The sequence below is a fragment of the Micromesistius poutassou genome (assembly GCF_964030765.1).
Source record: "Micromesistius poutassou genome assembly, chromosome: 12".
Classification (NCBI taxonomy): Eukaryota; Metazoa; Chordata; class Actinopteri; order Gadiformes; family Gadidae; genus Micromesistius; species Micromesistius poutassou.
The window spans coordinates 4,920,815-4,934,879 of record NC_140282.1 but is presented as its reverse complement, the minus strand read 5'-3'; the positions used below and the strand labels follow the sequence as shown (position 1 = coordinate 4,934,879).

The 14,065-nt window shown below is 43.0% G+C and overlaps 1 protein-coding gene across 1 annotated transcript; it reads left to right on the top strand.

Moving 5' to 3' along the window:
• Positions 1-314: 314 nt before the first annotated feature.
• Positions 315-12,894, top strand: LOC311356124 (beta-1,3-galactosyltransferase 2; the record flags this gene model as incomplete). The annotated part of the gene is made up of 3 exons (XM_084475894.1): positions 315-387; positions 9,728-10,548; positions 12,853-12,894. The coding sequence occupies 3 exons, from the start codon at positions 315-317 to the stop codon at positions 12,892-12,894; spliced, it is 936 nt and encodes a 311-aa protein (XP_084332020.1).
• Positions 12,895-14,065: the final 1,171 nt, after the last annotated feature.

Sequence of the window (14,065 nt, the reverse complement as noted above, 5' to 3'; positions counted from 1 at the left end):
TTTGCATGAGTGAATTTAGGGTTGCCTGTGGCGGTTGCTCTGCTGCCTCCCCAGCAGAGGACTGGGGAGGCAGCAGAGCAACCGCCACAGGCAACCCATCTGTGGCTAGCCGACCCTGCATCTCTCAGCCCACCAACCACCCCTCTGCCAGCCAGCACATGATCCAAAGGCCCCATGCTCCACGAGGGAGATTGGGAAAGGTCCTGTTGCCTTGGGGGAGGGCGGCCTCACCTTAGGCTGTCCTCTCCCTCAGTGGGGCTACGGCTGTGGCCAAGCTGTGTGACCTCCACCCAGCCCATTCAGACAGACTTGTAATGGCCACGTCCGCAACACCTCCGCCCGTCAAGGCAGCAGCCCAGGCCTCCGTCTCCAGGATAGAGTGGCTGGGTGGGTTGGCTGGTCAACCTGGGGAGGTATGGGGACAATTGGGTAGGTCATTTTTTACTTAAGGTATTTACTGTAGAAGTTTAGATTCAGATCAGGGTGCAAGTTTCCAAGTCCGGAGCTTGAAAAAGACAGTCAGTACCTCTCGTTACAATACCAATACAATAAGTCTCACGCAAGATAACCAAAACAACCAGCAGGGTCCTTCCGTGGTTACCTAACATGATTATTCTCCCATGCTTCTCAATTCATCACAAAACCCAGCATATCAAAGGAGATAGGGAGGATGGGCCCCCGACCTGTTGGTCTGAGGAGGATATGTCGTAGGGCTATGAGAGACAAGGGAAGGGCCATTTGGGGTTGGAAACAAGACGTCTTCCAGGGAGGAGGATGACAAGTTTGGCAGGTAGGCAGATTAATACCAAAATTAAGGTAAATGCACAAATCGACTAAAAGTGGGGGTCAGAGACAGGAATCTGTTGTTGGGCCGTGAGACAAAAGAAGGGCCATTTGATGCTAATACCAACCCCTCAGTTGCTCCGTTGATTGCTTTAAGAACCAAAGACGTCTGGCTGGGAGGGGGAAAACAGCATGAGGGGTAACCATGTCTAACTGTTTAACAATTAATACAATCCTCAACACATCCCTGTAAAGAGTCTTGCTTGTTTAAGGTGGGTATGGTAACCCTGTTCAGAGTCCAGTGTGTATAGATTTCTTTTTGTATAGGTTGGGAGGGAGTCGTTGGGGTATGTGTGTGAGTGTGTGTGTGTGTGTGTGTGTGTGTGTGTGTGTGTGTGTGTGTGTGTGTGTGTCTGCATGCGTGCGTGTCTGTGTGTCTGTGTCTGTGTGTGTGCGTGTGTGGGGATGATGGCTGGTTTAATCAGCATCACCAGGCCCGAGTCAGACGGATTGGACTCTTAGGGTAGGTGAGGCTGCACAACTGTTGTGCATTGAGAAATCAATGTGCACAATTTAAACCAGCTATGGCAGCCACCTCGTGGCATGTGGCAGGGACAACTGCTACAGAGATTGATATGGGGTTTTCTACAAAGAATTTCACAAAGCAATATCCAAAACCAAAATATGGATATCATTCTTTTATGAACTCCCTCCCTCTCTCTCTCTCCTCTTGCCACAAAACCCATGCAACTAAAACAGATAGCCCTCCATGCACGGGCATGAGCGGAAGTCCTACCCCCTCTCTCGTACACTCACATTTGACTTACCAGATGAGTGTGTATAAGGGGAGGTTTATGTTTGCCCTTCTTGTTGAAAAGGCGCTGTGTGTGTGTGTGTTTTAGGGTTAAAGTTTATCGAGATAACATTGTCATGTGTCCAAATGATGCAGTAACATTTGAATTTGTCACACCTCCTTGGTAAACCATGCCAAATAGATAGTAAACAACAGACTGTAACGATCGGGTTCCAGATTAAAATACAGACTCAAAGATGGTTTGATCAAAAAGAATTGTACTTGGATTCATTATTACAACTTAAATAGGTTATCAACAACAAAGACACCCTGCTAGACAGGGTTATGGACAGGACACAACAGGATGATCAGACGATGCTGGAGCTTGGTAAATGGAGCTGGACAGCGGAGGGGTTGATTACTTTGGTGAGGGGGAAATGGACTAAAGGAATCATGGGGACCAACTTGGGGGACTCAACGTGGAGATTAATATCACCCACAGACAGCCACACCTTTTTTGAGCAGGGCCATTCACCAATGGGAGCAGACCAGAATTCCTCTGGATGCAATTGGAAAGGCCTACAACCAATCATAGCAATGAAACGGGTGACGCAGCACTGAGCGACGAAAAAGTATCCGTCTTCTCAACAAAAGTAGTTTGTTCTTTTAGTGAAAATATACCATCCAGTTTGTTTAATATTGTCTTGATAGGGTTATTAACAGACTGTTGTACATCAGCGGCAGCCATATTTTGTTGTTTTGGAAAATCCTCTGCCCAGTCATCCCACCTTATATTAGATAAGTGGTTGTGATTGGGTAGCCTATCTCGTACCTGGCAGAAATATTTTTGAATGGGAGTGGAGCCAGACAATAGCTGCTGAGCAAATTAAACTTGCAAGATTTGTTGGCTTCCCAGGCTAGTAATGATCAGAGGTGGGAAAAGTACTGAAAAAAGCTCAAGTGAAAGTACAGTTACATCACTGAAATTTGACTCAATTCTAAGTACAAGTATTGTAGTTAAAATTTACTTAAGTACAAGTACAAAGTACTCTTTCAAAACCACTCAGAGTACTAGTTACTAGTTAATTTTTTACTGGTCATATTTAATGACTCACCAATCATAAGTTTTCAACTGCAAGGGGGGATCCAAAATCTGTAATCAGGGTTAACTTTGAACAATGACAATTGAGCAATTCTACATCCTGTTAAAGCAATTTTACATCATAAGATAACTCTTGAAAACGTATCTTGAATATATTGGTTATCGTGACTTAATTAGCTTTTTTCAAACCCAACAAAACATACGTTAAGGCCTTCTATTTTAGTCTATAGCCTACTTTGACTTGAATGAGTGTCATGACACTATATGCTTGACATCTGTGATATTAACATTTATCTCTGAATCATTTGATCAATAGCCTACACAAAACGACTAAAACTATTTCAAGTCCATAACTGAAGTTTTTTTTTTGAAGCTTGACATAACAGCCATCGTCAGCCATTATCCATTCAGCCTACTGAAGCGACTTACAACGGTTAATACACACCGACGGTGGAGTCTACCATGCAAGGCAACAGCAAGCTCTTCAGAAGCAGTTGCCTCACGGCTCTTGCCCACTGTACATGTCCGTCGACGGAAGAGAGTGGGCGTGTCCGACGCATGGGGTAAAACACGATCTGCGTATAACGTGCGTATAACGTGATCTGATTGGCCAACGGATCCGTCGCTGCCTGAAAAGTTAAACTTTTCTCAACTTTTGGACACAAGAGACGGAGCCGATTTGACGGACGGACCCACAATGCATTTCGGGAGCGTCCCATGTAAAGTCAATGAGATCCGTCGACGGACGTGTACAGTGGGTATGAGGCATCATACCCACTGTACACGTCCGTCGACGGAAGAGAGTGGGCGTGTCTGACGCATGGGGTAAAACACGATCTGCGTATAACGTGCGTATAACGCCTCGTACCCACTGTACACGTCCGTCGACGGATCTCATTGACTTTACATGGGACGCTCCCGAAATGCATTGTGGGTCCGTCCGTCAAATTGGCTCAGTCTCTTGCATCCAAAAGTTGAGAAAAGTTTAACTTTTCAGGCAGCGACGGATCCGTTGGCCAATTGAAGTTCTCAACTTTTGGACGCAAGAGACGGAGCCGATTTGACGGACGGACCCACAATGCATTTCGGGAGCGTCCCATGTGAAGTCAATGAGAGATCCGTCGACGGACGTGTACAGTGGGTATGACGCCTCATACCCACTGTACACGTCCGTCGACGGAAGAGAGTGGGCGTGTCCGACGCATGGGGTAAAACACAATCTGCGTATAACGTGCGTATAACGCGATCTGATTGGGTGACGGATCCGTCGCTGCCTGAAAAATTAACTTTTCTCTTTTGGACGCAAGAGACGGAGCCGATTTGACGAACAGACCCACAATGCATTTCGGGAGTGTCCCATGTAAAGTCAATGAGATCCGTCGATGGACGTGTACGGACGTGGGTACGAGGCGTGAGGCGTCACGCCTCAAGAGAGTGGGCGTGTCCGTCGACGGACGTGTACAGTGGGTACGAGGCGTCACCCACTGTACACGTCCGTCGACGGAAGAGAGTGGGCGTGTCCGACGCATGGGGTAAAACAGGATCTGAAAAACAGGATCAACACTAGGAGTCGGGGATCGAACTAGCAACCTTCCGGTTACAAGTCAACCAGCTCTACCTCCTGAGATAAGGGTTAGGCCAAGGTCGACCCATTTGAGTACATGTAATAAGTTACTTTCCACCTCTGATAATGATCAGATTCCAGAATCAAATGCAACCCTTAACAGGGTTAATATTTGCTCTAACCAAACAGTATGTTTGTGCCAGAGAAAATGTAGGCCTACTTCTGTTTCTTATCGCCAGTGACGGACTGGGAGCAAAAAACGGCCCAGGCATTTGCGCATTATAACCGGCCGCGGGTGTAATTGTTGACGGGGGGCCCAATGGCTCATTGGTTTGAGCATTTGGTATCACTTCCAAAGATCTGTGGTTCAATTACGCTTTAACCTCAATGTTTGAGATTATTCCTGTGTACGTATCATTCAAGCTGAAGTAAAATATATATATTTTAACACCAGGTGTGTGTGTGTGTGATTAGCCATTTCAAAATCTGCCCTGCACTGTGACACTTCAACTAGAACAGTAGTCAAAGTGCAGCAGTGGCGGCTGCTGGTCTTTCAAAGAGGGGAAGCTAATTTTCGGCCTACATCATATAAATTGTCAATTTATGTATATAAATTATGCTCTCTGTTCCTTTTCAAGGAAATGCTCTGTCATACCAACTAGCTGTCTTTTCCAGTGACTTGACCAGTGTCCTCTCAATGGCCAGCAGAGCTAGGCTGCTTAAACGGCCTTGGCCCATAGGTGTAGGACTTGAGCCGCTTTAAACAGGAGAAGCTCCTTTCTACACCTGCAGATGTAGCTCCAATTGTTGCCACTAATGAGAACAGTTTGTAAAGCTGAGGCATTGCACTGTCCAACTCCATCTCTTTAAGGAACATCAAGAGATCACACAGCTTTCCCCTGTCACCCTGCAAGTCCTGATCTGAATACAGGACTTGAAGTTCAGACCTCAGGCTCCCTGAATCAAAGTGATGGCCAACTACCAAAACGATATTAAACTTGAACAAGGAAATGTGGGAATTATGTTAAACTGAAGCAAGGAATTGTGTGAATAAGTGTATGAAATGTACGATGAAAATGGTCTAGCAATTTCGCCAAGCAAATATCAAGAAATAGGTTGCAGTTCGTCTTTCAATTCGCTTGCAAATCCGCGATGGGACTGAGGAATGAAGACAGCTCCGGCGACTTTTTATAGTTCAAAATCGCAGTCAATCAAACGGCAACTCAGTCTTTCGCAGACCCTCCAAACATCACGCAGAAGCCCGGCGTCCAGGCCAGCCCACTCCTCAATTCACCCCCAGAGACGCTGAGCGTCCGTGGGAGGGACATAATCGCAGCATTATCCAGTGACCGTCGACTTGCGACGCACTAAAAAAAGCTGTTCTATGCAGCCCCATTGAAGTGGATGGACGCTGAGCTTAAACAGGCAAATGCAATGTGACGCTACGGGAATGTATGAGAAGGAAATCGAGTCAGTCGACCTGCGATAAGCAGGGACGGATTAAACAAATATTGGCCGCTGTTCACAATATCAAAAAAGGCACCCCCTCCCCCCGACCGCGACGCAAACGCGCACGCGCGTGCACGTGACGTGCGCATGCAGCCAGCGCGTCTCTCTTTGCTGTCGCTGTGCAGGCTGGTGCACAATTTCACACAATGAAAATGTTGTACATTATGTCATATATTATAACTCAGGCCCACACAGAAATGAATTCCAGAATCTGTTTTTATTATTAGTCTGTAATGTCCCAGTCTACAGACTAGGAGGAGATCATTAAGCCTAAGGTCGGTGTGCGTAAGTGCAGACAGTACACTGTAGCGCTGCTTACAGAAGCACAAAATAAAAACAATCAAACCGATAAAACAATAAAATGGACTAAAAGTTACACAAATTTAACTTAGTGCTGTGCTTTAACAGTCTGAACAGATTAGCCTATGGAGGCAGAGAGAGAGGCATAAGCCTAAAACAATAATTAGTTCTGGAGTGCAGAGTGCACTAGCCTACTGCTCGCAGACGCATAAAATAAAACGGACGAAACAGTTAAATCCTTAGCCTACAAGCTTTCTTCTGACTTTCTTGGAAGCAAAGTCGTGGATCAGGTCATCAAATTTCAACTCACGGACGAGTTCTGACTCAATTGCCATGAGTGACAGGCTGTTTAAGCGCCTCTGTGTTAACTTGGTCCTTAATTCGTTTTTAATTCTCGCCGTCTGAGAAAAGGACCGTTCTCCCTCACAATTGCTGACAGGAAGCATCAAATACAGTCGCAATGCAATGTATACATTTGGGTATGTTGACTGCACTCCTAATTATTGTTTTTAGCTGTTTTTAGTTTTTTGGCACCACTCTGATTGTACTTCGGCTTCATGTTGTTGTGTGTCAGTTAATACGCTGATATGGAAGCATATATGAAGTAAAATTCAAATAGCAATGCAATTTGCAATTTGCAATTCAATAAGTCATTACATTGTGCAATTGACAATTCATTATGCAATTTAATAATGTAATTTGTAAATACGTTATTCAAAGTGTATTTTAATATGCAAAGTGACAATGAAATCCTCAATAAAATTTGCAATAGTTATAACAATAAAAATAGAATAACATTTTGTCAAATTTTTTTAGTTCCTTTATTCAAATTGAAAAGCTATAGCGTCCCCGTGATTGCAATGCACTTCGCCACGCTCCGTGTGTTGCAAAATTCAAATGACATTTCAATCCGCAAAACACTTTGCAAATCGTTTTGCAAAGTGCCAATCGCGTCTGGGCGGGAACTACGTCACTTGCTCGTCAGACCAGCTGATCATCCACGCACGTTGCAATTTATTTTCTATGCCTACCATTGTGCCAGATTTGACTCTTAATAGGTCTATGGTTTGACTGAGTTTACGTAATTATAACTGAAAATGGCGGAAAAGACGGTCTGGCAGCTGCTGCGGGATAAATAAATAAATAAATTGCAACGTGCGTGGATGATCAGCTGGTCTGACGAGCAAGTGACGTAGTTCCCGCCCAGACGCGATTGGCTGATTTTTTTTCAGCCAATCGCGTTTTGCAAAACGTTTTGCAAAACGATTTGCAAAGTGTTTTGCGGATTGAAATGTCAACAGGAAATTGAACACAACAGGAAATTGAACATAATGGGCACAGGTGGATGATGTATTAAAGGTCTCCTTATGGTTGCTTCAACCTGTGTGTATTGATTCCCCAATGCACCACAGGTGTGCAACCTAACCCAGCCCTAGAGTCTAATTAGTCTGACTCAGGCCAGGTGAGGCTGCTTAAACCATCCATCAACACTGAGGAGAAACCCCAGCTGACGTCCCCCAAAAGAACAACAACTATTAACTGGACTATTATCTTCTTATTATTAGGTGTCAAGCACAGATTTGAATGATATGCAATAACTCCATTTCTCCTCTCCCAAGCAGATTTCTACACCTTATCTTAACTTATCTTATGTAAGGCACATTATGGCACATTGCTATTTTCAGTTGTATTATAATTGTACCGTCCAAATTTCCTATTTCTAAGATATCCATATTGATCCAGATCAGTAAATGTCTGGAAATTTGGACCATGGCTGTCTGAAGGAGGGAGGAGGCTTGCCTGCTTGGCTGGGGTGGTAGCTCCTCAGAGAGCCCAGAACAGCCCTCTGGGCCACCCTCAACCAGGACGACCACTATCCCCATCTCCCTCATGGAGGGTTGCCCCTCCAGGTCTTTGGAGGGACCTGGAGGGTTGCCCCTCCAGGTCTATTTTTTGAAATACAAAGACACACACACACACACACACACACACACACAATGCTATTTTATATTTCATATATTCGTTTCGAGTTCCGATTGAGCTGCAACCTCCTAGAAAGGTAAAAAAGGTGTGTCCATTGTGAGGCATAGGAAGGCGCCATAGTTACCCTTATTTGCATGTGCCTCTTGTCTGAGGGCTTCTACAGAGAGAGAGGGGGGAGAGAGAGAGAGAGAGAGAGAGAGAGAGAGAGAGAGAGAGAGAGAGAGAGAGAGAGAGAGAGAGAGAGAGAGAGAGAGAGAGAGAGAGAGAGGTCTCGAGAGGAATAAACAAAGAGAGATAGAGATAGAGACCTAACCCTAACAAGGTGAAAAAACAAATGCTCATGTTGAGCAAATGGCTCAAAGAAACAAGATTACGAGATGAGGTGATCTGATTTCCCCCATTGAAATGTAATAATATGTTTCCATCGGAACTTTGTTGATCCTTTCTGGAAGTTGTAAAACTGGTTGTGACTGACTGGTCCCACCCGATGACACTGGACACTTCTTCAACACATGGAGAAAGGTTACTCATTGATACAGTTGTGTGTTCCAGAGCCGGCAGCTCCACGAGTCCACGGGTATGTTTTTTTGATTTCCTTTTTTGTAGTTTGTGTTTTTCTTAGACATAGAAATTCAAGTTGAGGCTTTGCCATTGCGTGGTGTTATTAAAACTTAATTGGGATTGCAATAGCATTGTTTATTATTATAGAAGAATATGGCTGACTAAATCAAAATCAAATGAGGCTCACAATGGCATTTTCATGGGTAGTTTATTCATCAGATGGTAAGTTGGAAAATTAACAGTGGGGGTAAGAACCTCCTTTTGGAGGGTCAAATATTATATCAAGTTGTAGGGGCAAGGGGCTAATTGTGATTGGGCCCCTATTTATATGGCTCGAACCCTACAGGAAATTATGTAATCCCTCACTGAGAAGTCATCAGAAGATACAAAAAAAACATTTATCTTACTTGTGAGTAAGATAGAGACTTCTGGTCTTAGAAACTTCCTGTAGGGCTAGAGCCCCTAAATGTATAAGTGTACTAGTTTATTGTCCTCATTCGTGTTAGAAACCCAATGCGTCTCTCTAGCTATCTTAGCTTAATTAGGTTCTCTATTACTTGAAATACAAACCGCAATCCCTTCCATCTTACCGTTCACTAAGTTAGTGAAACAAGTTGGGAGAGTTGAAATTTGGTGCAATGAAATGGTGCAGTGCAATGAAATGCAATGAAAATGGAATGTCAAATGGCTTTCCCATTGAATTTTAATTGTTCAAAATGTTTGTTGTAATGTTTTGCATAATAGGACAGTAAAACTGTTCTTTATTATATTAAACCCTTTTGCAAGCTACAATAAAAAAACACCTGCTTTTCACTATATATTATGACGATACATGGACACAATAGGGAAGATGTTAACCATCCTCTCACCCATTTTCTTCTCAACCAGGAAATGGAACACAATGGGAAGTCCCCTGCTTTGGTCTCCTGTCGTCGCTGCTTTGTACTCATTCTCATCCTGGCGGCGACTGTTCTTTTTTACAGCAAAAACCTTGTAGATTTGGGAAATGAGTGGAAACCTAAATGGTTAACATTTAAAAATGTCCTTTCTGATACAAATTCCACTGCTTTGGAAATTGGGAAATGGGAATTGGGAATTGGGAATACCACCCAATTGTCCCAATCTACAACAGTGGTGCCCACACCAGTTCCTTATGTTTCTCCGGGGCCATATAGTGTGGAATATCCATATGATTACCACTTCTCTATAAACCAGCCAGAGAGATGCAATCAGCTTAGGCCTTTCGTGGTTCTGATTGTGCCAGTGGGACCAGAAAACACTGTGCACCGCATCAATATCCGCAACACTTGGGGAAATCAAACTCTAGTGCAGGATAAAGTGGTGAGTGTGTTCTTCCTACTGGGTCACCCATCTGTGGGAAATGCAGCGAAGATTCAGCAGCAGGTGATGGAGGAGAGCAAGGAGTACGGGGACCTGCTTCAGAGTGACTTCCTGGACTGCTACAAGAACCTCACCATCAAGACCATGGTGATGATGGAGTGGCTGCAGACATATTGCACAAATGCCACCTACGCCATGAAGATTGATTCTGATATGTTCCTCAATGTGCCAAACCTGATCAGCATGCTGTCAACAGCTAAAAAAGAGAACTATATGACCGGCCTTGTGGCCCACGGGGCTGCTGTGCTGAGAGATAAGAGGTCGAAATGGTACCTGCCGCCATCGGCTTTCCCTGAGACACAATATCCGCCTTATACTCTGGGCCTGGGCTATGTATTTTCATTAGACCTTCCCAAGAAGATTCTGGAGGCCTCCAGGCATGTTCCCACAGTCTACATTGAGGATGTTTATGTGGGACTGTGTATGAGACACCTGCATATTCGGCCCACCGACCCGCCAGCGTACAAGTTCCATGTGTTTCCTCTGAAGTACAACCGCTGCTCTTTCTCCAGGATAATAGCTACCACGATAAATCCCATGACTAATGTGCGAGTGAATTGGAAAGACTTTACGAGACCAGGTCCATACTGTTGACGTTGAAGAACTCCAAAGAGTGTGAGCAAATCCCTTTTTTAATCCCACCAGATTTGACCCTGGTGATATCTGAAGGGACACAGAAAAGAAGTGAATATATTGCGTTTGATGAGATAAAAAACAACAACATATGCCTACTCTGCAAAAATCGAGCAGGGAGGTCGACATGACGTCGATTTCTGGGGTTCTGTTGCAGTCGACGACCCAAAAGTGACGATTATAATATAACACTAGCTGTAAGTGGCGATCTTAGATCTCCAGTGGCGATCTTCAGGCAAAGGTGACCAGAATTGTTGGGAGTGTGGGGGAGTTTTGGGCGGAGTGTTGGATTGCGGGCAGACAGGATTGCCTGGTTACGGCACGCCCCTGCCTGTACACTAGCTGTGACTGCCAATTCATTATACACTTATTCTATTCTATTAAGTAGGCATAGATAGGCCACACATCTGCCAACAATATCAGGGTTGCCAACTGTCACGCATCTGGCGTGACCTTTCAGCATGCATCAATCTCACGCTCTCACGCACACGCAACAAATGTCGCAAAAAAAACACCTGTTAGATTTCTTGTTGCTTCGGACGAGCGCTAAATTATGCCTCTTCTGTAGGGCCTACATTATTAAAACCTCCTGCACAGTCATCCCTCTTTATCCATGCCAACGCTGTGACACTCAACACTGCAAACGATCCACGGAACTGTTTTGTCAACGTTTGAAACGAATTCGTAGGCTACGTAAAGAGAGTAGGTGTGACTTGGGGCCATGGACAACAAAAAAACAACTTTAAAGGCAGAGACTTTCAGCGTTTCTCCGTCGCAATATACGACGGCTCTGTTATTGACAGCTACGTTGAAGGGATAAACACGGCAAATCAGGGAATAGAAATTTACTATAGCCCCTTCAGGAAGTAATCAATGGAGATCTTCAGCAGTCTGCGGTCACTCAGACCGCAGACTGGTCTGAGTGAGGGGGGGGCGCGTCTACATCACTTTGTACGGTAAAGCGGTTTGGCGCCGACAGGGATTTCATGGTGCATTCAAGGGCACCACGTAAACTCAGAAATAAGTTCTTGGATGCCAACTATAGTTGTTTAGAACGGTAACAATTATAGTTTTTCGTTCTTATTTTCCTATATATACTTCTGTCTTACCCAATAGGCATGCACTGCTATATAGACATATCTTAATAACAAAAATGGAATCTAGTTGTGTTTCACAAACATAAAAAATATGCTAAAGTCATCCCCAATAGGCATGTATTACTATATAAAATCTAATTGTCCTCCACAATCACAGGTACCTCTGTGATAAAATTTCGGAGTGTCTATGTGTACCCCTGGTACGAATAGCCTTGGCAACACAGTTGGGCTAAAAACACCCTTCGCGATGTGCATCAGCAGCGCACATGCGCACGTATTCCTGGGCATTCGTGTACTTTGTGCATTTCCGGGCATTCGTGTACTTTATATGAATGGGGTTAATATATTTTATATATTCTATATAGCCTATTTGAATTGTTAAATATCATGAATTCTAATAAGATACATTATGTAAAAATTCTCAGTTGTAGCGTCATATAGTTGTATATGAGCGAAACTGCGGAAAAAACTGTGGCCATAGTGGCCGAAACGGTTGCGACACTAACTCTGTAATCAAGAGATTGCTGGGTGTTTGTTTACAAATGTATTTGAGTAGTCTGATCTCCACACTTAAAAATGTTCGGAGAAGATCTTGTCAGGGTTACCAAGTCTGCAGCAGTTATTTTTTAAAGTTTTTATTATTATAATTTTTTTATAATATATAATATAATATAATATATAAATAATATTATCATTTATTTCTTATTATTTCCTTTTTATTTAATTCACTTCTAATTGCACCAGGGTACAAATAGCATATACTGATAATTGTACCAGGGGTGCAAATAGCATGTAGTGATAATTGTACCAGAGGTGCAAATAGCATGTAGTGATAATTGTACCAGAGGTGCAAATAGCATGTACTGATAATTTTACCAGAGGTGCAAATAGCCTCACCCATAAAGTTTTACTGCAGAAGTTCAGTCAATTAATTATAACAATGCTAAATCATCCCGAACAAATAGTTTTTGGCTTTGTCTCGCTTACTGTCCTCGTGTTTTCCTCTGTTCTGTGTGTGTGTGTGTGTGTGTGTGTGTGTGTGTGTGTGTGTGTGTGTGGGTGGGTGTGTGTATGTGTGGGTGTGTGCCTGTGAATGGACCTGTTTGTGTTCTCTGATCACATGTAGTACATCCAGCCCTCCCTGCACCAGCCCAATGAACTTGGTTGAACCAAAGCACAGAGAAAACCATAAATACTATGGCTAAACAGGGAACAGACTGAACTGAACTGAAAATGATCAAGAAAACAGAGTATAACTCAAAACAAAGGGTGGACTTGAATCTTGACTTTGAATGATGTGAGTCTCCACAGCTTCAGCACCATGGACAGCAGCAGATATTGGGCTCAGTGTAGCAGTGGATTTGACATCTATTTATACATCTATGAACTTTTCAAATATTGAAATGGTTAGGTGAAGTTAATTGTTCACTTAGCTACAAAGACTGTTTCATCATTGTATGAATTTCTCAGATAGCTTTTATCAGCAATCCCTACAGTATATATTGTGTTGAATAACAAGGTTTCCACTTTCCAGGTAGATCTGACATAATGTCATGGGTCATGATGATGATGATGATAATGATGATTCATTGCAGCTATTTCCTATAATGAGATACCTGGATAAATAAATAAACAAACAATTCTCGTTTTTTTATTGAGTATTCCTTGTGTTCATATTGGTTTCAAGATATGGTTTTATAGGGTTAAATATACATATCTCTCCATTATTTACCTTTATAACTTATAACTATTTTCTAAATATTGTCAAGAAGTATGAAATAATATGTCACACCGAACAGAATATATGTTTAGAATTATAATTTGAATGGCCTCATTCGACTTAATCATCACGTAATCACTAGCTGATTGATCTGCTGTGTAAAAGATAGAATTTCACAAATGCATAGCTCTATAATATCATGTCATGGTTTATATATGATAGAAAGATTGTATTGCTCAATCACATTATGGGGACATGTTGAACAAGAATATAGTGTTCATCAAAACAATTTGATTCCATTTTTTATCCCATGCCTATATAGTAATACATGCGTAGCCTATTGTGCATGACTTAAACGTCTTATTATTACATACTGCTTTGTTAACACTTGAAATTCATCACAGAAGTACAGGGATGGGCAACTTACATGATTAATAGGGCCACAATCATCACCATCAGAGGGCCACATAACCGGGCTCTTCACCTAATTTGATATGAGAGAAGCTACCAAATAACTAAAAATAAGATGAAATTATGTGCATATATATGTCTGTATCAGTGGTGGCTAGTGATGAAAGTTGTTGGTGTGGGGTAGACATGGATGGGGGGTCTGGGGGTC